The sequence below is a fragment of the Phytophthora sojae genome (assembly GCF_000149755.1).
Source record: "Phytophthora sojae unplaced genomic scaffold PHYSOscaffold_21, whole genome shotgun sequence".
Taxonomy (NCBI): Eukaryota; Oomycota; class Peronosporomycetes; order Peronosporales; family Peronosporaceae; genus Phytophthora; species Phytophthora sojae.
In genome coordinates this window covers 255,664-278,874 of record NW_009258135.1, presented here as the reverse complement: position 1 = coordinate 278,874, position 23,211 = coordinate 255,664, and the positions used below count along the sequence as shown (strand labels likewise).

The 23,211-nt window shown below is 52.2% G+C and overlaps 11 protein-coding genes across 11 annotated transcripts; 6 read left to right on the top strand and 5 right to left on the bottom strand.

Annotated features, from left to right (window-relative positions):
- Window positions 1-292: 292 nt before the first annotated feature.
- On the bottom strand, window positions 293-763 carry PHYSODRAFT_535115 (hypothetical protein; the record flags this gene model as incomplete). Its single annotated transcript, XM_009541318.1, has 1 exon — window positions 293-763. The coding sequence occupies one exon, from the start codon at window positions 761-763 to the stop codon at window positions 293-295; it is 471 nt and encodes a 156-aa protein (XP_009539613.1).
- Window positions 764-1,000: 237 nt separating this feature from the next.
- PHYSODRAFT_308018 (hypothetical protein) lies at window positions 1,001-1,588 on the bottom strand (the record flags this gene model as incomplete). Its single annotated transcript, XM_009541317.1, has 2 exons — window positions 1,001-1,254; window positions 1,315-1,588. 2 exons carry the CDS (start codon window positions 1,586-1,588, stop codon window positions 1,001-1,003), a joined length of 528 nt encoding a protein of 175 aa, XP_009539612.1.
- A 314-nt stretch (window positions 1,589-1,902) lies between these two features.
- PHYSODRAFT_535092 (hypothetical protein) lies at window positions 1,903-2,289 on the top strand (the record flags this gene model as incomplete). The annotated part of the gene is made up of 1 exon (XM_009541316.1): window positions 1,903-2,289. The coding sequence occupies one exon, from the start codon at window positions 1,903-1,905 to the stop codon at window positions 2,287-2,289; it is 387 nt and encodes a 128-aa protein (XP_009539611.1).
- A 1,120-nt stretch (window positions 2,290-3,409) lies between these two features.
- On the top strand, window positions 3,410-4,293 carry PHYSODRAFT_368522 (hypothetical protein; the record flags this gene model as incomplete). Its single annotated transcript, XM_009541315.1, has 3 exons — window positions 3,410-3,581; window positions 3,878-4,117; window positions 4,193-4,293. Coding segments are annotated over 3 exons (513 nt in total), but the record flags the coding sequence as incomplete, so codon positions are not given.
- A 15-nt stretch (window positions 4,294-4,308) lies between these two features.
- PHYSODRAFT_535029 (hypothetical protein) lies at window positions 4,309-4,689 on the top strand (the record flags this gene model as incomplete). The annotated part of the gene is made up of 1 exon (XM_009541314.1): window positions 4,309-4,689. The coding sequence occupies one exon, from the start codon at window positions 4,309-4,311 to the stop codon at window positions 4,687-4,689; it is 381 nt and encodes a 126-aa protein (XP_009539609.1).
- A 1,819-nt stretch (window positions 4,690-6,508) lies between these two features.
- PHYSODRAFT_535059 (hypothetical protein) lies at window positions 6,509-6,835 on the bottom strand (the record flags this gene model as incomplete). The annotated part of the gene is made up of 1 exon (XM_009541313.1): window positions 6,509-6,835. A coding segment is annotated over one exon (327 nt), but the record flags the coding sequence as incomplete, so codon positions are not given.
- A 172-nt stretch (window positions 6,836-7,007) lies between these two features.
- On the bottom strand, window positions 7,008-7,301 carry PHYSODRAFT_367085 (hypothetical protein; the record flags this gene model as incomplete). Its single annotated transcript, XM_009541312.1, has 1 exon — window positions 7,008-7,301. A coding segment is annotated over one exon (294 nt), but the record flags the coding sequence as incomplete, so codon positions are not given.
- Window positions 7,302-10,582: 3,281 nt separating this feature from the next.
- PHYSODRAFT_320238 (hypothetical protein) lies at window positions 10,583-12,942 on the top strand (the record flags this gene model as incomplete). Its single annotated transcript, XM_009541311.1, has 4 exons — window positions 10,583-10,840; window positions 10,868-11,313; window positions 11,355-12,343; window positions 12,440-12,942. 4 exons carry the CDS (start codon window positions 10,583-10,585, stop codon window positions 12,940-12,942), a joined length of 2,196 nt encoding a protein of 731 aa, XP_009539606.1.
- A 1,481-nt stretch (window positions 12,943-14,423) lies between these two features.
- Window positions 14,424-14,916, top strand: PHYSODRAFT_308016 (hypothetical protein; the record flags this gene model as incomplete). The annotated part of the gene is made up of 2 exons (XM_009541310.1): window positions 14,424-14,590; window positions 14,703-14,916. The coding sequence occupies 2 exons, from the start codon at window positions 14,424-14,426 to the stop codon at window positions 14,914-14,916; spliced, it is 381 nt and encodes a 126-aa protein (XP_009539605.1).
- A 251-nt stretch (window positions 14,917-15,167) lies between these two features.
- Window positions 15,168-17,993, bottom strand: PHYSODRAFT_342821 (hypothetical protein; the record flags this gene model as incomplete). The annotated part of the gene is made up of 3 exons (XM_009541309.1): window positions 15,168-15,564; window positions 15,599-17,457; window positions 17,502-17,993. The coding sequence occupies 3 exons, from the start codon at window positions 17,991-17,993 to the stop codon at window positions 15,168-15,170; spliced, it is 2,748 nt and encodes a 915-aa protein (XP_009539604.1).
- Window positions 17,994-18,391: 398 nt separating this feature from the next.
- PHYSODRAFT_356223 (hypothetical protein) lies at window positions 18,392-18,963 on the top strand. The gene has a single exon (XM_009541308.1). It carries the CDS (start codon window positions 18,416-18,418, stop codon window positions 18,926-18,928), a length of 513 nt encoding a protein of 170 aa, XP_009539603.1. The 5' UTR covers window positions 18,392-18,415; the 3' UTR covers window positions 18,929-18,963.
- Window positions 18,964-23,211: the final 4,248 nt, after the last annotated feature.

Sequence of the window (23,211 nt, the reverse complement as noted above, 5' to 3'; positions counted from 1 at the left end):
GCGGCTTGGGCGCGATCGGCTTCTGCGGTTTTGCAGTGAGCGTGGGAGTGCCACCTGTCTCGGCATTTGGTACATGGTAGATGTAGATGCACATCCGAGTGGTGGATTAGTAGTTCCGCATGAGGCAGTTGGATACGGGAGTGCCGCGTTAGTACGTCGGGGCACTTTGGGCTTTTGACGATCACTTCCCATCTCTCTCTTCCTGGCTGCTGCTCGCACAGCGTTGGGTGGTTCAAGACGGCTATCTGGAGCTGCAGTTCTTTCGTGAGCAGTGCGTGCATCTCAGTTGGGCTTATCTTCCCTCGCAACAGGAGGTCTGTAAGAGCACCGCGTCCGGAAATTCTTGACGTAACGCCCTGTAGTCGATCAGTTGCATGCCACGCCGGTCAAAGGGGCAAAAGGACCCCGCCCATTGTTTGGCAATCCGGGCGCTGGGAAAAAACATCGTGAGCAATCGCTGCTCTGAGTCGAGCTGCAATCGCACCAGGTCTGTTTTGAGTCTTTGTACTTGGTTCTGCTGCTCAGGAAGGCCTGCCTCCCCCGCATCCACCAGTTGTAGTAGCGTGTTTTGGCTCAGGCCGTCTCGAACAAAGTGGCCTGGTAGTAGATGCGCATGCACTGGGTACTCTTGACGCTGTATCAGCTCCGTTATTAATGCCACCTTGTCCGTGTCGAATACTTGAGCCAGAAAAGGCGGCGTAGACTTGATTTCCATTTCGCCGGAGAGAATCAGATTCAAGACCTCCTGTTCCTCGCTTGTCATCGCCCGTGGTTTCATCAACGGAGCCGCTGGTCGGGCAACAATTTGAAGTAGCTTGTTCATACTAGCGCTCCCGCCAGGCGGAGGGGTGCTAAAGGCGGGCATCTTGGATTCTAAGACATCATTGTAACTTCTTGGTTGCGCGTAGCTTTTGACAGACATGTACACCTGCTGCTCCGGTTTGTTCACGAAAGTGAAGACTTGGACACGTTGCTCCAGCTCCTTTTTTGATATTTTATCCTAGATGAGCCAGCTGTACACCGTTCGAGCGAGGCGGAGCTTGTCATCGCGGATGGTGTAGTCCCATTGGTCTGCAAAACGGCCAAAGCGCTCCAACGTCTTAGCAGGGAGACTGTCAGTCCAATTCGCCTGTAATTTCGCCCTTTCCTCCTCGTCCTTGATTGCATTGACACGGCTTTCGAATTCCTCAAGCCGACGTTGCTGCGCAAGATCATGAATACGAACCACCATCTGGAAAATGTACTCTGGTGGTGCTTCCGATCACAGTAGTTCTTGTAGCTTGTAGAAGGAGGCACAGCCATCGCCGTTTTCACCTTGAGGCCTCGTTCCTTTGGGTGGGAAACTAGGCTTGGCGGTCCTCTGGTGCTGTTTAGCGTCTTTTGAGCTTGGATTCTTTCCATTGTTGCCAACTCGGAATCTTGGACTCAAACCTTCGTTTCGCGCCTTCTGTCCAGCGCTGCCCTTGCGTCCTGGTGTCTTGGTGGTCCACCCGGCATCCGATTTATCCGCTGCGGAGGCCTCTGCCACTCCGGGAGCCACTACACCTCCTTCCAGCGGGGCCACAGGAGCCGTCACTGCCTTCTCCATCTTGGGACTTCCAGCTCTCGAGGGGGAAGTTTCGGGGCGTTCACCTGGGTGTATTGACACGTCCGGTGGTCAGTCTTGGTAGTTCATAGTAGGTTGAGCTTGTAACTGAACTGCTTCCTGGGTTTAGTGACCCTTGCCACGTGCCTCTCCACACGTACAGTCTTGCTTGCTGAGATCTTTATCGAGCGCGGCCGGAGGGTCGCTTGTTCTCGCCGGAGATCTTTCGAGAGATGTTCATGCTCGCGTACATTATCGGTCGGAAGTCGACTCGGTACACCAGCGTGCCAGTCGTAGCGACCGGAGACCACGTTACAATGACAGCTCGTCGACGGTCCAGCGCCTACAGGGAAGGCTTGCAGCAGAACGGCCTCACGTCCTTCGAAGTGGCTACAGGAGCGGCTCTGACCAACCGCTTTGGCGTCATCTCGAGCTACGACAACTACGCGGTGCACGACAACCAGCTCATCGCGACGATCGACGCGGTCTACTGCAACGGCTTCCTCGTGGTCAACGGCAAGTTCCTCATCGGCGCGCAGGATCTGCTGCCCTTGATCGTCATGAAGCTCACTCGAGTGCGCTTCACCAACATCTTCGTGCACGAAATGGACAAGAACACGGTGAAGGAGACGTCGATGCTCGTGTACCCGACGACGATTGCGTGGAGCGATCTGCTGCATCTGAATGTCACCGCGCTTTCTTAGACTGGTGAGTATAGAGAAAGAGTAGAGGACACTAGTCAGCAGTAACTGAGTAGGTAGGATAGTTTTATTAAGTAGTTCTTCGTTTAAATGAAATGGAATTCTTCAGCATGGCTGTGGGAATTTGAATCAAAGTTACTGTGATCTGGAAATACAGATATGCTGTGAGGTTCAACCTCATTGTTATTTTGGAAGGCACGACGAGAAGCATTTCATCCAGCCAGGTTCATATTTTGGATACTGTGGACCCGTATCCAGCTCGTCTGAGCTTAGGTAGCTGGAGAGAACAGTCGGGCAAACTGGAGGGAGTACAAGTTCAACGCGGCATGGAATCAAGTTTTGAAGTCATTTGCTATTTGATGGTTCACCAACATTTGAGTTAGCGGAGTTTGACAGCAAAAGCCCCATGATCTTTGGTGTGGCCACGTCTGGGTTGTCGAGCCCCACGACGGCACTGGACCAGTTATGGGGCCTTGACGGCGAAGGCCCCGAGAATCCTTTTGGGAAGTACCAGGCGTACACGATGGCGTACAGATCGTTGTGCCACGCCGCGCGCCCGTAAACCTGGGACCCGAATGGAGAACCTTCACACCCTGAAGACCCTCCGCTCCCCTTAAGACCTCCACTGATAGCCCACAGTCAGCTTCCTTTAGTGGATCGGCCTATCACTCCATAGCGACAGATCGCTGCTTGTAGCAGAACCAACCGCCTTAGCGCTACCGATACATGTAACGCTAAGGAATCCCGCCCATCATCGCACCACCAGCTCGAACGAGCGACCCGTCGCCCATCACATACTCTCCGTGCTTGCTCAGTCAGCAATACAGACAACGACTTACAAAGCCGGCAGACTCAAAAAGCCGGCATTAGTAGAAAAAAGACAGACATATGTTCACATAAATTTTTGTTTTAGCAAATCAAAACGCAGAACTGTGCTTTTATTTTAGCAAATCATAGCTTAGATAAAATCGGTTGGCCACTGTAAAACGCGCCACCTCACCCACTAAAGCCTAGGCTCATTGTCCAAATGGCGCCGAAACAACAGCGCTATAGTATCAAGGAGAAGCGTGAAGGTGCGCAGCTCGCAATTCATGTCGGCGTCGACGAGGCTGCGCACCAGCTCGGGCGACCCCGCGGAACTGTGTTCGGATGGTGGAAGCAAGCCGACAGGCTTTTCGCTTTCCGCGGAAACTCGCGTTCGCCAACTCTGAAGGGGCAGGGACGCAAGGAAATATTTCCTAGCGTCCCAGCCCTTGTTACATTTATGAAGGACACGCGCAGAGACGAAAAGGTCGGTCTACCATTCTAGTACGTGCTTTTGCGACTTAATACTGACTATTGTGCGTGCTTTTTTTTTGTAGGCCCTATCGATGCATGCAATGATCGACTACATGTGGCTACTAGAGTCTGAGTGGTGTGCTAGCTACGTGGACAGCCACAAAAGCCCTGAGCAGTCGCTAGAAAAATGTGTCAACGCATTTGCAAACGGTAAATTGGTTTTCATGGTGTGAAGTTAAATTTTAATCGATTAATCATTCTTTCAATTGATGTTTTTTATTTAGTTACGACTTCACGTCTCAAAAGCCCTAAGAAGCCAAGCTTCCGACAGTGGAGCTGCTCGAGAAACGCGTTGAGTTCTCCATTGAACTTTGGAACAAGTACTCGACGTGGTGCCCTACGACACTCTTTAACGTGGATGAGACGGCTATCAATTTTGATGTGCCGCCGACACGGTTTTGGGCTGTCAAAGGCCGCAGGGACCCTGCCCGAATTACCAAGATGACGAAGCACACTGGTCGAATGACAGCAGTTCTTACTGTTCGCGGTGATAGTACGTTTTTTCTTGCTTTAACAATTCTGAAACTGGGTATTTTAATGCTAACACATTTTGTATTATATATTTTAGGCCATAAGCTGCCAATTCTCTTCATCATTCGGGGTAAGCTCGGCGGCGACATCGACAGCGACGAGCTGCCACACTATCCACCCGGTCACTACTACACTGTCCAGGAGCATGCCTGGATGGACGCGGTAGGATGGAGATTTTATGTGAGTAATGTGTTAAAACATGAAATCGATGGACCCGCTGTCCTCCTCCTTGGTAATTTTGACTCACATGTTTCGGAGGAGGGACAGCGGGTCGTTTTCGAAGAAACGAACGCTGCAGTGGTGCCTTTCCCGCCTAATACGACGGCGGTTTGTCAACCGCTCGACGTTGGCGTGATCGGCCCACTGAAAGCAAAAATTAGGTCAAAGTTTCGGGGTGTTGCAGGAGGCACTGCAAAGGAGAAGCGCCTCCGTGCAATTTTGTCTATAATTGCGGCCTGGGAAGAATTAGCGGAAACCACCGTAATTCGTAGCTTTGAGAAAGCAATTCCTAAGTATCCTGAGATGTTGATCTGATAATAGCATCTTCTTTTTTCAAAACAGGCCCGCCTGGCTGGGCTTCGAGCCCGGTTGCGGCTGCCTTCGTAGTTCTCGCAAGTGGGCGTCCGGTGCGTTGTCGGCCGTGCGCACAAGCCACCACAGCGTCCTCGGTGTCCTGCAGGTCAAACCGAGCTCACAGGACACCAGGACACGAGGCGGGGGCGGTCAGGGGTGATGCTTTGGTAGTCGATGCGGTCGAATGCGCGGGTGCGGCAGGGCGGTTTGGCGAGCGAGGAGTATGTGTAGGCGTGGCGCAAGCGCAAGCGCGTGTGCTTGTGTGTTGTGTGTAGGAGCGTGTAGGGTGCGTTTTGAGTTGTTTGTGACAAAATACGAGAAATACCATATGAATAGGGAGCCCAGCATAAGGGAAATCATTATTTCACGCATATAGGATATGTGAGACATGGCCAGCATCACAGCGGCTATGTTTGACTCGCATCTTACTAGAGTCGGTCTGGTGTGAATGTTCCGTACCATTGTCCATTCATTATCCTTACCTTCAGGCGTCGTGCGGCACGTCAGGGCACGGTACGCGCGCCGAAGTTCCCGCGGCTCTCCTGGGCGCTATAGGGGTCAACCAGCTTCGCGGATGGGCCGTTGGTTTATATCGGTGTCAGATCGGTGCGCATATCCATGTCCCCCGGCAAATTTATGTTGATAATGGTGAAGCACAGGGAAGGGCAGCCAGAATGATGTCTGCGTATACTGCGCTCTCTGCGGGTATCTAATAGCGTCCGTAGGGACTTCAAGGCATGGCAGGATGCGGTTTGAAGTGGGCACACGCTGACAAACGGTGAACATCGCGCGGGTCGAGCCGCTTAACGCGGTGGTGAGAGGTTGTGTGGGATGGTGAGTGGCGCGGGTGAGGTCGGAGCCTCATCGGTGGTGGGCGGTGGGTAAGTGGGCAAGGGACCGCACATTACTTGATGGTAAGCAACGGGCGAAGGTGAACGGCATTGCCTAAGGTCGTGTCCGCTGTATAAACTTTTGTTCTACAATTGCGGTGTGCATAGTTGATAGTAAGCACGTAGCTGTTGGATGTCAGGTGGCCTTGGCCTTGACGCCTAGAGACTCGGCGCTTCTTGGTGGCTTCTCGGTAAACAGGTCATTCGTGACCAAAAGGTCGACGAGACACCGAGCATTCAACGCAAAGAGCACATGCGCGCAGCACGCAAACTTCGTGTAGAACTGACATCGGCACGCACATATCCACCTTCAACCCCTCCGACGAGACGTCCTTTGTTTCCATCCTAGCTGTATGCAAGCTCACTGGGCCGAAGCTCCTCGTGTCGACGGTGTTAGTTCTCTTCTTAAGGCCGACTTGCACGTACAGCACACACATAGAACGTGTCGCGGATCTCGGCGTCAGGTGGCGTATTTTCCGGCATGAAGCCAATGCCGTGCCGGTTACCGCTAGCTCAGAGAGGAGATTTCGCCGCTCCAACTTGCGAGTGCGTCGTTGCCGTATTGCCTCTGCAACGGCTACTACAGCAAAAGATACGGAGCAAGCGCTCTCCAGCGTACAACAGTCTAGCAGCCTGTCAAGCCCCATCTTCACCGTCCTGTGCACGGTGACATCGCGCTTGAGTACTGCGTTGTACTGCTCCACCTGGTTGTAGATTGTGGCCGCCATCTCAGGTGGAGTGCTGTACATTTGCCACCACACGAAGCGCCTCGTAACCCAAGTGCTCGTGGTGTAAGTCGTAAAAGCCGCCAGGCCTGGCCACTCGGCTCAGCCAGCAAACATCCGTGACTTGACCTTCTCGTACTCGTCTTCATCAACCATGAAGGGAGATCATGCAGATCGCGCAGCACCATTGCGAACAAGTAGATTCCAGAATCTTAGCCTTCGCGTAGACTTTCTTCGCAACTCTCTCAAAGCGGCTAGCGTCCTCGCATAGTGTAGCTGCATCTGCGGTGACATAATCACAATGACAACAGCGTGAAACCTGCGTACCTTGTCAGATACACCAATCACCAGAACTGGGTAGGTCGCCTGGTGTAGCTTGGAGGTTGGATCAAGGTGAAGAACGAAAGAACTGGGCTCGCGGTCTGCGCGCTGGAGCAGTTTCTTCGTGATAATGGTGGCGATGAACGGGGCGTTGTTACTGCCGTTTCCGACAATTGACTAGCCAGCCGAGTCATTTGCCCGCGTGAACATGAAGGACTGGATTTCTTCTTCACCGCTGTGGAACGCGGCTTCGCAGACCTTGCCCTTCACCGTCACCAAAATGTCGTAGTTGCGTAGATGGAAGTAGGTATAGGTATGGCAAATCGCTGCACCACCGACAGCGGTAGTAGAGGCGAGGGCGCGGAGGTGATGGCTCCGACGAGACCTGCATGCCAGCTTCCTCTACGGGCAGGCGGTTGATGTGCTGGTAGGCAAGCATCTTACCGCGACATGGACACAGGGTAAAGGGCACCACCGCCGCACACGTAGGGCACTTGCAGGTCGGTAGCCGGACACGCATGGTATGCGAGGCTGCATGGCTGCACAGCCCACATAAAACGAAGAGGCTCTTGACCACCTTGAAGATCTTGAAAGAGTCGAGCAGCATCTCAGTATCACTGGTAGGCATAGGGGGAGTTGGGGCGGTTTGTAGAATCTTGGCCTTCACGCTGCGGTGAGGGGTAACTTGCTGAGCTGGGCAGGGGCTGGATTCTTGCAGGAAAGTGTCGAATTATCGAGTGGCTTGCAGCCAATAATATACAATTGGCGCTTGTTACCTTAGTTCTAACTGATTAAAGTCGGGCAATAGTACAATTTGATCGGGTGGCAACTTCAGTGGTGTTGATATATATATATATAGGGGGGTATTTGGCGACATGAAATACGGTGGTTTAGTTGTTTTGTGAGTGACAACAGCCCGACCTGAGTGGTGATATTGTAGCATGAGTGCTGCAACTACTGTTTGGACATTTATGTAATGATTTGAGTACAGAGAGGAGAGCATCCTCAAAACTAAAGAATAGATCAGCTACCGAAAGCCTAACTCGTTGTTTTAGATGCAGATCCTCATGTTCGTTCTACTGGTTCAATCTTAAATCTATTGGCGAAATTGTGATCAAGAGGGACCTACCGGGAAACCTTCAGCTCAGTCGCGAACCCCTTGCTAAATGACTACACACCAGTTTTTTTTAATGCTGTTCTTGTGTACCAGAGACCTGTTTTGAGCCAAGCCAGTAAATTACCAATTGAAGGGACGTGAATACTAGCTTTTAACCGCATACGCACAGCCTGGATACTAAATCTATGCGTCGGCTGAAGCATGGCTATTAGATTGGTACAGACAACGACCGGCAAATAGACCACCCCTTAATCGTATCTGATTGGTTAGCCTTCATACATTAAGTGGAACTTGTGATTATAAGTTAAACATTTTGCTACGGTACGTTACTAATCCAGTACATAGTACCCACATCTTTAAAACTTAATTTAGTACATCAACATGCATATAGCCGCTAAATAGAAGTAACTCCAGCAACAAGATATGCTTCCAATTTTGACACTCAAATAACCGCTCGCTTTCTGCAGTATACATTTTTTGTTGTCCGAACTGTTATTGCTTAATTAAACGACAACAAGAATGCAAGCTCGAAATAGAAAAACATATTTTAACGTTGATTTCAGTAATGACCGAAGCATTATCTGACGGTACCCCCAGCGCCTTGTTACATTGCTGTGTGGCGGTGCATTCTCTATTATTCGTGCATCACCGAGCGCTCTGCAGTCTGTGCCGGGTGGAAATACAGACGTGTAGACGAATGCGGCAAAGACCCGGTCTGTTCACTCATCAAAAGGGGATACAGAAATCTGCCTCAATACCGAACGGGTATACAATACATAACCTCATATAAATAATACTTCAAGGTCCAACAACAGGACGAACGGAGATGGGCAAAGGTACTGATGTAAAAATCCAGGATACCTTTGTTTGGCTAAAAGTACTAAGCTGTGCAGTTTGAAAATTGGCGCCCTTTTGATTGTCTGTGCGATCTTCTCTGTATTTACGATTCCACTTTCACATTGCGCACTACCCGCTAAGCCCTCTAGGAGTAGTACAAAGTAGAGCTACTAACCGCACTGATGTGGTGCGAACACGCTTGATCGAAGGTCAGCGCTGAAACAACTCAGTACTCGGGTTTGATTATTGTGGAAACCGATTATATTGTCTAATTGGAACATAAATCGGTTGATTAAGCAGATGATTAAGCTTGATTGGGTCGGATTTAGCAAATCCGACCTCCTAATTAGATCGACAACCTAAGATTTGTACTCTGATTTGACAGAGCAGTCTGTTGTGCCTACATCGCCATGTGGCAAGCTGATTTAGCCACTCCACGACTTACAAAGCCTTGGACAGCTGATTTGCATGCTAATCAGCCCGAATGTCCGACACCCACTCGGCATTCGGCGGCCGATTTAAAGTAAAACCGACAAACGCTAATGCTGACGAGAAATGACAGCGCAAATACATGACTTCACAACTTGATAAATAGATAGCAGTACGTATCGACTGCTCACAGAAGCGTATTTAATGCACGCGATGCTATTCCACGTTAGTAGGTGCGCGAAACATTAGCTCGTGGCGGTAAGTGGTCGTTCCTCGGATTGCAGGCGGTAATGAGGCAACCCCTATTTTTTAACCTTACACCGATTTATACCCTTACTGATGCCATATGAAATCATAGGAATCCCCGATTTAGTACTAGTCAAACCCCTCATGAACGCTGCTTTATCAGCTAATCCGCTCGGACAATCTAATCGGTTTCCACAATAACTAAGCAAGCGTCAAATCCCGTCTAAGATAAACTAATTCAGTACAGCCTTTTCTCTGGTAACGCTGAGATCACTTTATAAACCTGGAGCCCTTATATATATCAGGCGTTCGGTATTCAGGCAGAGTTCTGTAAAAAGGATCTCCACACTGAATTGAGAAATTAAGCTATTCAAGGTGATTTGTTGCAACGTAAGTAGGTTTGTGTCACTACTTATAAGTAGGTAAGGACCGAACCTACTTATCCGTTTCTAAACGTTATATAGGTTTTATGATTATCTTATAGCGCCGTTTTAAGAATTGTCGACTTGGCGTAAGCGTAGGTAACATGTATTTGTTTGACGATAATAAGTTTTTTTTTCCGGGGTTAACGCCGATTGCGCTCAGGGTGAGCTTTTCTTCAACCCCGCACTGCTGTCGGAAATCTACATCATCTCCAAGGTAACGACGCTTGTTCTTGAACATGTTCAGTATCGGCAGGACCTGTCGGTAATACGGCACCAGCAGCGGCCCCACTCCTGGAGTTTGTGCGAGTTGCTGAAGCAGTAGCAGCGCGTCCCTCAACGCCCCATTATCCCGAGTGTCCAAGTTTGTGCGAAGCGCAGGTATGTTGCTTGCCTGGCTTACACAAAACACCCACGGCAACAGCCTTCTGGTCTTCCTGCAGCCGGTGCTTCATCTTGACTTCGAGTATGCCCACTGGTTGCATGCAAGTGTAAAAGGTGAGCGTTTTATCACAAGTGTTGACAGGCAAAGATGCTAGCCTACTCATCCGTACCATTGTGTTGCCGAGGATGTGACGACGAAGCGATACTTTTCGGGCCCGTGGAGAGCGGTGCGAGTTCCTTTTTCATTGTCGCCGCTGAGGATTAAGCGTGCAAAGCCCACTGGGATATTGGTAGATGTATGCACATCCCTGTACGTCCTGGGGTTGTCGAGCCCTGAAATTCGCCTACCGCTTCTCGCCGTGCCCAATATACACCATCATCGATGCAAAAATAGTCGGAGTTACTGCAACTGCCGGCATCTCGAATCGAGAACCCCTTCCTGCATTTGGCGAAACTTCACTTTGGGTCAAAGCACGCTCGAACATGCGCGTCTTCATCACGGACTTGGGGTCGTCACTCTCGGCCGAGTTGGCACGCAACTGCCAGGATGCAGGACTCGAGGTCGTGGGCACGGCCGCCCGCGGTAGCAAGTCGGAGCTGGCGGCGCTCAAGCGCCAATTGCAGAGCCACCCCAACAGCGACGTTGAGGGGGCCGTCAAGGAGCTCGTCGCACTTCAGAGCGACTTAACGGTGTGGCGTCGACTTGTGCAGCTCGCGGACGTGGTCGTGGTCACCGCATTGGTGAGCGACCCGTAACTCGCCATGGAGACGCTCAAAGCTTTCGAGAAACGCGGGACGACGAAAGGTGACGAGGACTCGAACGAAGGCGAAGGGGACAGCGTGAAGCGTTTCATCGCCGTGTCCTCGGTGCTGTCGTGGAGCAAGAACGCGCCATTCGCTGCTTCAGGCGCAGGTGCCGCTCACGTTGAGGACGACTTCAAGTCGCGCCGGCCAGCGCGCAAGTACGCGGACCTCAAAACTGCCGAGACGCAGATCTTGAGCGCGCATCGCACGGGGGAGCTTGAAACCTGCATCGTAGGTGCCGATGGTGGGGCCCAGTCACAGCTTCAGCTGATCTTCCGCGAGGCCTGGTTGAATCCGAATCGGCCGCTTTTGGTGCCGAGTCTTGCCACCCCTACCCAAGGTCGAAATTTGCTGCCCATGATCAGTCTCTACGACCTGGCGCTCCTGGTTTTCCGCGTGGCAGCGTCGCCGTCGCCACGTCCGAAGAAATACTTGCTGTGGACAAGACCAGCAGTAGTACGACCCTGCGCGACGTGTGCCGAGGAGTCAGCACCTTGCTCGCCTCGGGGCACGTACGTGATCGCGACGACTCTACCAGTGCCGCTGACGGTGAAGCTGATGCACTGCTACTGGATGAGGAGGAGGAACTTGTAGCACCACTTCAGCTTCACTTGCGCTTCGACACGTCCGCTGGAGCGATGCATTCGCTGGTGGCACCGGAAGAGTGGCGCCACTATTCGCGCGGTCTTCTCGGGAATCTGGCCTTCTTCGTTGACGATTTCATCCATGCGATGGACTTGCGTCCACTGCGCACGGTTGTCCTTGGTGCACCTCGTGCCGGTAAAGCCCTGCTTGGCCGGCGACTTGCGAGAGATTCCTATCTGCCGTATTTGTCCCCGACGACGCTGCTGAACGAGCTTTTTGCGCCTGAAAACGACGCCGCGCCTTCACTTCCGACCAAAGTTGTTCAGGCTGATCCTGAGAGTGACGGAGGGCAGCAGGAGAACGACGGTGAGAAGCAGAACGAGGTCCCAGAGGTTTCAGAGACTCGGAAGTTGCGGGACGAGCTGCAGCAATGGGCTCCGACTTTAACCAGTGGCTCGAGTGAGAACACCAACCAGCTCCCTAAAACCGCACTGGTAGCTTTGCTACGTTGGAAGCTGCGCAGTGCTGCGTGCCGTAACCAGGGATACGTGCTTGATGGACTCCCGATCTCTGCGTCCCAGCCAAAATTAATCATCGCACCGGAGCCTAGTGGTGATGGCAACCCTGACGGAGAAGGTGAAGGGTCGGGCGATGCTGGTGAAAATGGCAACAGTGGCCCAGATGAGGCGGCCGATGGCGGTGAGGCTGCAGGTGGAGACGAGAATGCCGAGGGGGGAACTACTGCGCCAGCAGTAGATATCGAGGCGGTGCTGGCACGTCTGAAGCCCCGACGACCCGTTCTCGCGCCCAACCGAGTGATGGTGCTGCAGGCCCCGCGGACGCTGCTGGAGATCCGTGCGCAGGCTGAAGCTGAGCGCACAGAGAACACACAAGACGCATTTTTTCGCTCGGCGCTTTGATGAGTTCGAGGCCAACATTGAAGCTCTGGAGCTGTGTTCGAGAAGCCAAAGCATACTCCCGACGCGACTGAGCCGAAGGCAGAAGGTGTGGAAGTGCTGGAGCTGTCTTTGCGAGACGATCATGCACATCGTGACGAAACCGCGTTCACTGCTCCCGTCCAGCGTTACATGGAGCAAGGAGGTCGAGCACCTCGCAACTTTCACCCTACGCGCGCTGAGCTGCGTGAACAGCGCCGTGCTGCCGAGAAACAAGCTCGTGAAGCTGAGATCCGTGCAGCCCAGCGCACTCAGGAGCAGGACGCTCAGGACGAGGCCGCTCAACAGGCAAAACTCGCTCAGGAACGCGCACGGCTTGAGTTGCTACAACGCGAGGAAGCCGAACTACTGGAGACGCGAGCAAAGCCTCTGAGGACGTATCTCATGGACACCGTCTTGCCAGCACTCACGGAGGGAATGCTGGAAGTCGTCAAGGTGCAGCCCACCGATCCCATAGATTATCTGGCAGAGTTTTCTTTCGCAAAGGCCAGGAACTAGATGACGAAGCAAAGGAAGCTTAAGCCATGCTGGAATAAACGCAATGCATACACTGGCACCCTAGCTAAGGGCAGCCGTAGCGAAGTATCGTCCTGCGTGCTCGAAAGTTGATGGCGACACAAACATTAGAAGTTTTGCTGAGTATTGTTTCTGATGCTTGAGTAATTTTTCGCAAAACTGATTATTGAGTAAATCGACATGGCGAGCAGTCCACACAGCGTATCCATGCCCGACTGCTGTGCGTGTCGGTATGTGAGACTGACAGTCGCGAATTGTCAACTTCTGAGGTGTTCGGCTTAAACTTTGGCTTTAAACATCTTTCAAAAGATAAAACTCACAGCCGGCAGTTAAAAGGTTGGTATTGGTATACAAGTTAAGTGACAACAACATGCCTGAAACTGAAAACGAAAACGAAAAAGCTTGGTATTCAAAATTCTTGCCGGCCTGCTTTGCCGGGTTGTATTCTGTTGACGGCACTCTCTCTTCATACCGTCCACAACCCGCTCTGCCTGTCATAACGCGTGACACAGGGCCGTCAACTCGAAGCAGACCAAGACAACCCCGGCACAAAGCTAAGCGAAGAAGGCGGGAGGCCAAAACGACGAAGATGTTTCTTATCTTATCGCCACGCATCCTAAAAACACACACAAGAGATATGTTGTCGCTGCCAGCGATTCGAGTACATTAAAGCAACCACTATCTCATTAATCTTCCATGCTGCCACGGACTCTTGCGATGCGCCCTGTGTTCTTACACGTCTCCGAAGTGTTCACTAGCTCGAAGTGGATGTCGAGGTTTAGCTGGCGAACCTGAGGCTGGCTTTTATACATTACCCTGCAGCTCTGCCCAGCCACGAATGTATGTCGGGCTGCTCGTTGGTGTGTGCTGGTGGGCGCAAAATTCAACCAGTAAGTGAATGCGCGCCTCCGCCAAAGACAAACTTGGGATAGCCGTATTGTGAAGCATTAGCTGGCGCTATTGGGAATATTGTGGTTCAAAACCAATCAAAAGTCGTCAAGTTGGCACGTCTGTATTTAGTAGCGCTCTTCTGTATTCCTGCACGACCTCTCTGTAGGACTGGTAGTGTCTTCTGTAGGTTGTCGCTCCCCTCTGTAGATTTGCACCACGCTCTGTATTTTTGGAGCACCTTCTGTAGAAACGGTATGTTTATCTGTAGTTTCCACCCGCTCTCTTCTGAATCCGGCATCTGTGAGCAACTCTGACTACCCCTAAAAGAGTAGTGGTGCTAGTGCAGTATTACTGGTACCCAGATGCGTCTGGAATGGTCACCAGCATAAAAAGTTATCATTTCCTGGGATTTGCCACCGATGAAGTCAACGGCCATTGACCGTCAAGAAGCTGATACAGCACAGTACAGTATTCGGCACACCACTTGCTCAATGCGCCCAGTTCTTCAGTTTGCAATTTCCTCGGCGGGTCGCACTTCGCCCTCCAAGCTTCACTCCCAATAGCCAGCCATAATGCGCGTCTTCCAACTCGCTCTGCTGGCTGCCGCTGCTCTTCTCGCCACTGCAAGCGCTTCAGTCCCCCCAACCGAAGTATCAAAGGTTACAGTGCCCGAGACCCCAACCTGGAATCGCGCGTTTGCCTCGGAAGACAACACCAAACGCTCTCTACGGACCGACAAGTCGACCGACTTTTGACTTCGACGAGGAGAACGAGGGGAGGGCTTCGGACTGTCAGCAGACGTCAGGGCCATGGCAGTGAAGCTGGACAACAAGCTGTTGTCGAAATCTAAGACTAAGCCAGGCAACCTTGGTCAAGCAATACTACAGCGAACGCAACGAGTTCGCCGATTGGTTTCTCAAGGGCAAAGGACACCCGTATATGTACGGTGAGCTGGGCATGGCAAAGGAGGGGGTAGGCAGCAAGGCGTACCTCAAGCTCATGCGCTACGTCGACTACTTTGAGCAGTACAAGGCCATTGCGATGAAGATTCGGTTCCACGTTTAAACTAACTGGTGGTAGTAATGAGACAGCCCAGAGTAAGTAGGCTTCGACTACTTACTCTCAACCGACGAACAGCTTCATGACAGATAAAATGTAGAGGAACCGACAATTCCAACAATGTGCTCATTTTATTTTTCTTGTTGGTACAATACCGATACCCTTAATAAACTCGTCTCCGGAGCTGCCTAGCTTGCAGGGTACCATCCACCCACACGTGGCACATTCATACTCGAACGCATGAACCCTTCTTGTTGTTATATAGGTCGAGGGGATGGAGGCGGCGGGTGGAGCTCGTCCAGGATCGAATCCAGCCCGTTGGCCTTGGCGACAGTCTCCAGATCCGTCGCGAACGAGTTGTACGGCACCAGTGCGGACTCGTCCGTCCGCTCCACGACATACAACACCTGGCGGGACTTCTGCTTCAGCTCGATCAGGGAAATGCCAGCGTGCTCCACGAATGATTCAAAAGTGTACGACTTTTCACAGCAGGTGCACGTGACTTGGCGCGACAAGGTCACCGTCCAATTGAAGGCCATCCATCCAGACTTGCGCGGGAACGAGTGGTCGGGCACCGAAGTGTTCGACCTCACCACGCGGTCTACAAGACTGCCGTTCGACATGTTCATCACGTACTTGGGCGACAGACACCACCTGCGCCAAAAAGTCCAAACTTGGCGGGTCCGACAATCGCGCCGCAGTCGAAGTCTTGTCACTCCGGGGCTTGGGGCGCTTAAATAGCGCGAGCGCGCGGAGTCTGGACACTTTGGCTTGCAGCGCTTCCGCGGCGGCCTCCGGGTTCGTCATATTCATCGTGGGGATTGCGACCGCTGCGGCTGCCTCTTGCCTCACCGCGTGCCCTCTGCGCGAATTGGTGGGCGGGTTATTCGCGCTCTGACGACCAGCCCAACTCCTAAGAGCAGGCAGGAAATCGTCGAGTGGTGTGTGGAGCGTGGTATCCCGGTGTTCGACGAATAGGTACGGCATCGGGTCTTCCGTCGCACACTTCGCGTCCTTGACCAAGCTGCTGTCTGTGTGGTGCACGAACTCGGGGTATCCGAACAGCTTATCGCAGCACGCGCACTGAATGACGGCTCTCTTCTTGAGCGACCACTTGCACGTCCCCAACTTCATCATACCCGACACTCGAAGACTCGTTGTCCGAGAGCACACGATCGGGAAGCACCAGCGCTCAGTCTTCGTTTCGTGATGTACGCGCACTGCGCCAACAAGCTCGTCCCCTTTCATATCAGGCTGCTCGGGCTCTCCAATAGGCTCGTACTTCACCTTCACGGACTGTTCTTCCTGCTTTCGCGGGGGCACCAGCTCCTGGTTTGCCTGAAGCTCTGCTTGTTCCTTCTTGACAGCAGCAGCATATTGTGCTAGTTGCTGCAGCTCTGGCTGGGTCTTGGTCTCTTGATGCTGCGTGGCAGCTTCTGCTGGGTGCGACTCCTGTTGTCGCTCCGCTACCGTGCTGACATGTTGCTCCATTTCCGGTCCATGTGTAGTCTTCTCAGCACTTCCTGGCTCAGCACTTCCTGGCTCACCTGAACCAGGTTGGGTGTCAGCCCCGGCGTCCACGTCCATCGGCACCGCCTTGGCTTCACTTCCCGCTTTTACTGCATCTTTCTTGCCATTAATCCCGTCCACAGGTCCGGCATTCGTATCCTCTCCCTTCTTCACATCACGACCTTCGGCATTATTGTCTCCTTCCTTCTTCACATCAAGACCTTCAGGTGGCACGCTCCGCGATGTTGAAGGCTTGGTTGTCCGCGCGTTAAGCACTCCATCATCGAGCGCTGCGCTGCCTCTTCGTGTACGTTGACTGCGTGACGTCGAGTTTGAGCGACTCGGTGTCGAGGTCGGTGGCTTTGCAGCGCCGCTCTTCTTGGTCTTGTCCTTCTGGTCCTTCTTGCGCTGCTTCTCTAGTTCCATATCGTTCATCATCTGCACCAGTTTCCGCTGCCGGTAGTAAATCGCCTTCTCCGGCTGCGCGCACGTCGGACAGTCACACTCCCAGAGATAGCCGCCGCTCTCACAGAAATCCACAAACGCAGCTCTGCACGACGCACACCGGAAGATGTTGCCACGACGCTCGGGTGCCTCAAGCTGCAGACGCTTCAGCTGGTCCAGAATCGACACCTTCGCATCCACGTACGGCTTGAACGCGTGCCAGAAGCACTTGACGTGGTACACCCGTCGACACGCGTGGCAGTGCATCAGCACGCACACATTCGCCGCCTTCCTGCAGAACTCGCAGTGACGGGCGTCGTCTCCTGCCTCCTCCTCCACGGACTGCTTGGCCTTGGTCTTTGTGGTTGCAGCCGCGTGCTTGTTCTTGTTCTTGCTCTTGTTCTTCAGCTTCAGCTCGGGACTGGGGGTCGTGAACGGCAGCGGCGGCAGGTCCGTGATGATCGGCGCAGCTTCGAACACGGGCGCTTGGCGTCGTTTCTTGCCCCGCTGCGGCTGCTGCTCAGCGCTGGCGAGCTCCAGCGTGTCTTGCGCCACTTTCTTGCTGCCCGCTGTCGTTGCCGCCACTCGAGGCCTCTTCGTGGGAGGTGTAGCCATCTCACCCGAACGCTTCTTGTCACTGTAGGCTTGGACTCCACCACCTCCTGCTCCTGCTCCATGGGTCGCACCTGGGCTGAAGCCAAGAGCATGCCCAGCGAACCTTCTTCCTCTTTACCTTGTCGAGCCATTCCGGCGTTCGCAGCAGCGGCTGCAGCTCTGGACGGCCTCCTTCTGCCTTCCTCGGCTGGAGGCTGCTCTTCCTTCATGATGGCTACATCGTCAGCATCATCAGGTAACATAGCTACATCTTGAGTCTTGGCTGCATGGTCCGCTGGGGCACGTTGTTGTGGGGGTTTGCTGGCTGCTGCATCGCTCGCGGCCTTGGCAAACACGACGCTCAATGGTGTTTCCTCGCCTTTGACCTGCTTCGCCATCTCGGCATTCGCCGCTGCAGCTGCAGCTCTCGGGCGGCTGGTGCGGCTACTGACACCGTCTGCGCTGCTCTTCATGGCTACACTCTTGGCGTCAAACGGGGTCTGCTGCTGCTGCGTCTCCTGCGTCTCTGAAGTCATCTCCGCGCTTGCAACTTGGTCGGCGCCTGCTCCGGTGTCTTACAAAGACGAAGAGATCGTCGGATCTACTCTCTGGGTGCGCAGGAGTCTCCGCCACAGAGGCGCTCGTGGTGGCCATGAGGTGTCGGGCCCACTTGCTGGAGTGTGGGAAGGAACGCCAGGTGATTGGCTTAAAACCCGGACCTTATGAAAATCATGGCATGATGGGAGGCAGGTCACTAGATGATGACGCACATGGCTACATGTTGACAGTGTAGCCATTTACAGAAGTACATGTATTATTAAGCTTATTATAGAAGTTGAGCAGGTTTGCGATGCACCTGAAAGCTCCGTCGACGCGTGAAGGCCGAGGAAAAGGCCGCGCGCGTGGCAGTCGCGGGCGAATCGCGAGTGTGAAGGTCGCTCCAAGAGCCAAGACGCCTATGACGAGCTCAGCAGCCACTGTTGCCCGCGTATCGGAGACCAACGAGTCCAATGAAGCCACTACAAGCTCCAGCTCTGCTGCTGGTCAGAGCCAGCTCCAACCCGGCAGACTGCGAGGCTTCAGTCGAGCCGCGCAGTCGATCAACTCCATGCGCAAGCTGCAGAAGTCCACGGAGAACGTGGCGGAGGCGGAGCAGCAGCAGCAGCCGACCGATTCGTGCTCGTCGGTCATGTCCAGCGTGGTGCGCAGGGTGAGTCGACACAACAACGCAGCCGACACGGGGCTTGGACACGCGTCGTCAAGCGCCACCGGAGCGGGAGCTGCCGCGTCCGACAAGCGCATCTCACTGGCGCAGATGCTCAAGAGCCGGGAGATGAAGAACCTGATGCAGCAGGCGCTGGTCGCCAACAAGCAGTTCGGACGCGTAGCCACGATCCCCGAGGAGCAGTCGCGGGTCATAGCGCACTGGATCAAGCTGTTGACGTTAAAGGCGGGAAGTCGGACATTGTGAAGTACTGTATGGCACGATCACCGTTGCCCACTCTTCTCCTTTTCGTTTGGAATTGACGGGACACGTCGTGAAACCAACCACGTACTCGGCTGCGCTTGCGAGAAACCTCTTGCTGCACAATTGGTTGTTCGTCGCGTACCAGCAAGTGGATTTGATCGGTGGAGGGGTCGGGCATACCTTTCTGCACGTCTTGGCCTGGAGCTCGTGATCTTTGTGTGTCAGCTCTTTAACAAGAGCCGATATTTTTCCGTCTTCAGCTTCTTTATGGCTTCAGTGTCGGACTGAAGCCATGCGTCATTGTTCTTTGCCAGGAAAAGCTGCAAGCTGCGCGCAGGAACCTCGATGTCTTCAATTTTCGCATTGATCGCATTTTTTTCAGGTGATTTATCGTCACATTCTTGTCGATGACGATAGAGAGCGTGCTGCCTTCCCCAATGATCGCGTTCCTCAACGCGACGGACTCTGAAATAATCGACATAGGGGCACGGAGAACGCGCTATTGGCCTCAAACTTTCAATAAATCAACATCAACAGACTTGAATCATGGGTACCCTGTCAATCCGCAATTGATGAGACGGTTCACATGGCTAACTTTTGCGCTAGTCGCACAAACTTCAGTTTTATGTATCCATTATGTGGTCCCTATACAGGGATGAGCGCCTATAAGAGCGCGTCGTAAACACATATTTTTACAAAGTTATAATATTAAACTCGAAAGTACAACATGTTGCACACATAAAGGCCTTTATGTTTGTATACCCGCCTAATATGATTTGAGACCCGCGCTCTTATAGACGCTCATCCCTGTACTCGATAAGATCCGGCCTCCTCGCACATCCTGACACACTATGTGTGTATGTGCAGAATGAGCTTTGTTGTAGATCATTGGCGATACTAGAACCGCTTTGATCAGGAATTTTACTGGGCAAAGAGAACGATTGAAGCGGGCTGAACAATAGCACTAGAGGTAAGCATTTGCATTTTCTATAAGCTACAAACAGATCTCAACCAAGGTTCACATTTTTAGTTTTGTAAAGCATTGTCGGTTGATATCCTGCATCTACAGTTTTAGGGCAAATTTCCGGGCAGATGCTGCGGCTGCGAAGCAGGCGCAGGAGATGGCCGTAGCTAATAAGAAAAATAATTAATAAAATAAAAGCTAGGGCTATGCATAGGCTGGGATAGCAATTTTACGGGGCAACCCGGATTTTTGACACAAAAAATAGTACTTCTGAACTTCAGAAGTACTATTTCAGAATCTGAAGTATGAAACACTGCAGTCGAAAATTGTTTTCGTCTGACAACTACCAGCTACATTGGAGTACGCATATAAAGACAATCGAAGAGAAATCCGGCTGCAACCTCGATCGCTAGAAGTTAAACTATCCACCGCCTCTTTTGCCTGGCAAGTGGTAAGATGCGCTATGAGTCCAGACGGCTTCTTGAGCGATACCTTTACGAAAATCCTGGTACATTATATTAGTTCTTAGTAAATGTTGCGATTTCGTATGTCTTGCCATTTAGGGGTTCTAAACTTATGGGGTCGCTGCGGCCCCATAAGTCTAGAACCCCTTGCGACCCGGTCGCAAGGTAGCGTGGCCACATCTTCTAGTCGATGAGCTATAGACACCACTCCCAACTTGAAAACTTGTCGTTCGTAGCGGTCGTACCTACCTATCCACCCGCATGCCCTGGCTGGGGGCGACAACAATTGCCGCAGTACCACCATCAAGGACCCCAAACTAACATGACTGTCCAGGTTGACTACGACGCTAAACTAGAGTAGCTTCAGCTGACGGGTGTTGTCTCTTAGTCGTCGTAGGCTGTGAGTGCGCGCTGGTCTCGCTGATGGGCATCACTTAGTGTTGTCGCTTCTTTTCGTCAGCTGTACGAAGGCAGCGGTTCGATATGCGAACTTTTTCAGGTGCGAAACTCATCTCTTGGGGGAGCGGAGTGTAGATCGCCACGACTTTGATCTGCGCCGAATTCGAAATGCTGAAGGTGCAACACGATTGATGTTTAGATCTACTAGACAGAAAGTGATATCGCCTCAGTTACCAGCTTCAGCTACCGGGTCACCAATAGAAAGACAGACAGCGACAAAGGACCACGGATACCGGCCTCAGTTACCGGCTTCAGTTACCGAGGCGCGAATAACCCGATTTAGCAGCATGACCTATGGGCCACTGCTATCCCAGTACGAGAGCTTTGAGTAGGCTGGGATAGCTAAGGAACGTTGGGTGAGGCAAACTCGGGGCTGCGGTACAGTGCATTTGTGTCTAATTCGGCGAGGCGGTGCATGTAAAAAATAAAGAAGTCAAGTAGTTGGCGTGTCCTCGACACTTGATTTTGAGTTACTACGTCCATAGGACCAGTTAAATGATCAAACATTTTGGCGTATAGCAGTCGAAAAAACGACACATTACGGAGTTTTGTTTGGAGACAATCCCTCGTACTCGTTGTATGGCTGCATCAGCTCCACACCATCGATCAACACTACAGACACGGTAAAAAGGTTGTACGTGCAAGTACGTTTTCTAATGGATAAACTTGGGCGCAAGGACTCGTATTCGGGTCTCCTTGTTATGTATCGCCAGTATCAGTTGAGAATTTACGCTCGAGCCATGATAGCGGTTTTGCAGCACAAATGTTGATCTAACACAGAATTCGAGTCAAGAAATACAGTTAGTTGATTCTAACTACGGGCATCTACTGCGGCTGCGAAGCTGGCGCAGCATCTGCCCGATAACGCGTCTATATGATACCCACCGGGGGCAGCCTAAACAGCATCACTAAAACTAGCAATCACATACGGAGCCAAAGCACCATGCCTGAGGGTACCTCAGTCTCTCGCGCTACACTCGCCAACTAACATTGCACATTTAAATAGGTACGACAACTCGATCGCGCGAAAGATATATCCGCGAGTGGACTTGCGCAAAATTACGTACATACTTGCGAGTGCTACTTAGCCGACACGCAGAAAACTCTGTCCAAGTGCTCACCATTTGCGGCCGTGTAGGCTGTCTCAGGCCTTACCCCCTCGTCCTCCAAAGCACCCACGGACCACGTCAAGAGAACCGCTGAAGCGCTGCAACATCGTTAGCTTGCACCCGCGGCCGTAGTGTCCAAAGCTGGAGCCGAGATTCGGGATTGATGGAGAACGCGTCATCCCATAGCATCAACGCAAATATTCAGTTTATTTCAGTTCGCCGGCTTCAGTTACCGGCTTCAGTTTACCGGAGCCAGTTACCGGGGTGACGCCGAATTAACCTGTGTTGGGCTGGCCACAGCACTCCCTCCGGGGTTACTGCTATCCCAGAATAAAGGGTTTATACCTTCGCGGAGCCCTAGTAAATTCTGGTCACTAAGCAGTGCTTTTAGTGACCAAAATTTTTAGCATCAATCAGTCGAAAAATTAATGCCAGCGGACTTTTATCAGATTTATTGTCAACTAGGGCTCCGCGAAGGCTGGGATAGGAGATTTTTTGTATAAATTCCTTCCCTTGTTTTTATTATAGTTTCTTATTAGCTACGGTCATCTCCTGCGCCTGCTTCGCAGCCGCAGCATCTGCCCGGAAATTTGCCAGTTAAAACTGTCTACCGGCAATGCTTTACAAAATTGAAAAGTGCAAACCTTGGCTGATATCTGTTTAGAGCTTGTAGCAATATTCAATTGCTTACCTTTAGTCTTTACTTCATTTCGTTCATGCGTACCCAGACATATACTGATTCATACCAGTGTTGTCGGTAGTGCACCGGTTCAATCTGCCCACGCATATAAACCGTTTGCTATGATGCCTTCATTTCGCGCTCGATCAGAAGTTTTTCTTACGCCTGCATTAAGACAACTACCACTACAGGACCGCATATTTTCGAGAGCTCATAACAAAACTAAACTACTACCCGTCTTAAGTGGTTGGCTATGACGCCGAATTGGAACAGTAGCTAGCTACGGCTGACCGACGGTGACGCTGCCCCGGTCTCTCTACGGTTTTTCAAGGCAGCAGATCTGCGCCAGCAACGCTGTGAGCTCGATGACCAAGATCTTGCAAGATGAAGGAACTGCCAGCACGGGCACCAGCCACAGACGCCAGGCGTTCCGTCCGCGCGTGGGACGCGATAGGAAAACCCCGATTGTGCAGATGTGCCAATTCGGGGACTGGTGGTCCGGGGGTTCGCAGTTCTCAGGGGTGAAAATATACCGATAGGAGATCCGATAGCACGGACACACCCGCCATGTCATTCTACACAAACAGCACTATGACTAAACGAAGGCTGAG

Bases quoted from the DNA above. Each gene is read 5' to 3' on its own strand.
- PHYSODRAFT_356223 (XM_009541308.1), top strand. From the start codon at position 18,416: ATGACGAGCTCAGCAGCCACTGTTGCCCGCGTATCGGAGACCAACGAG.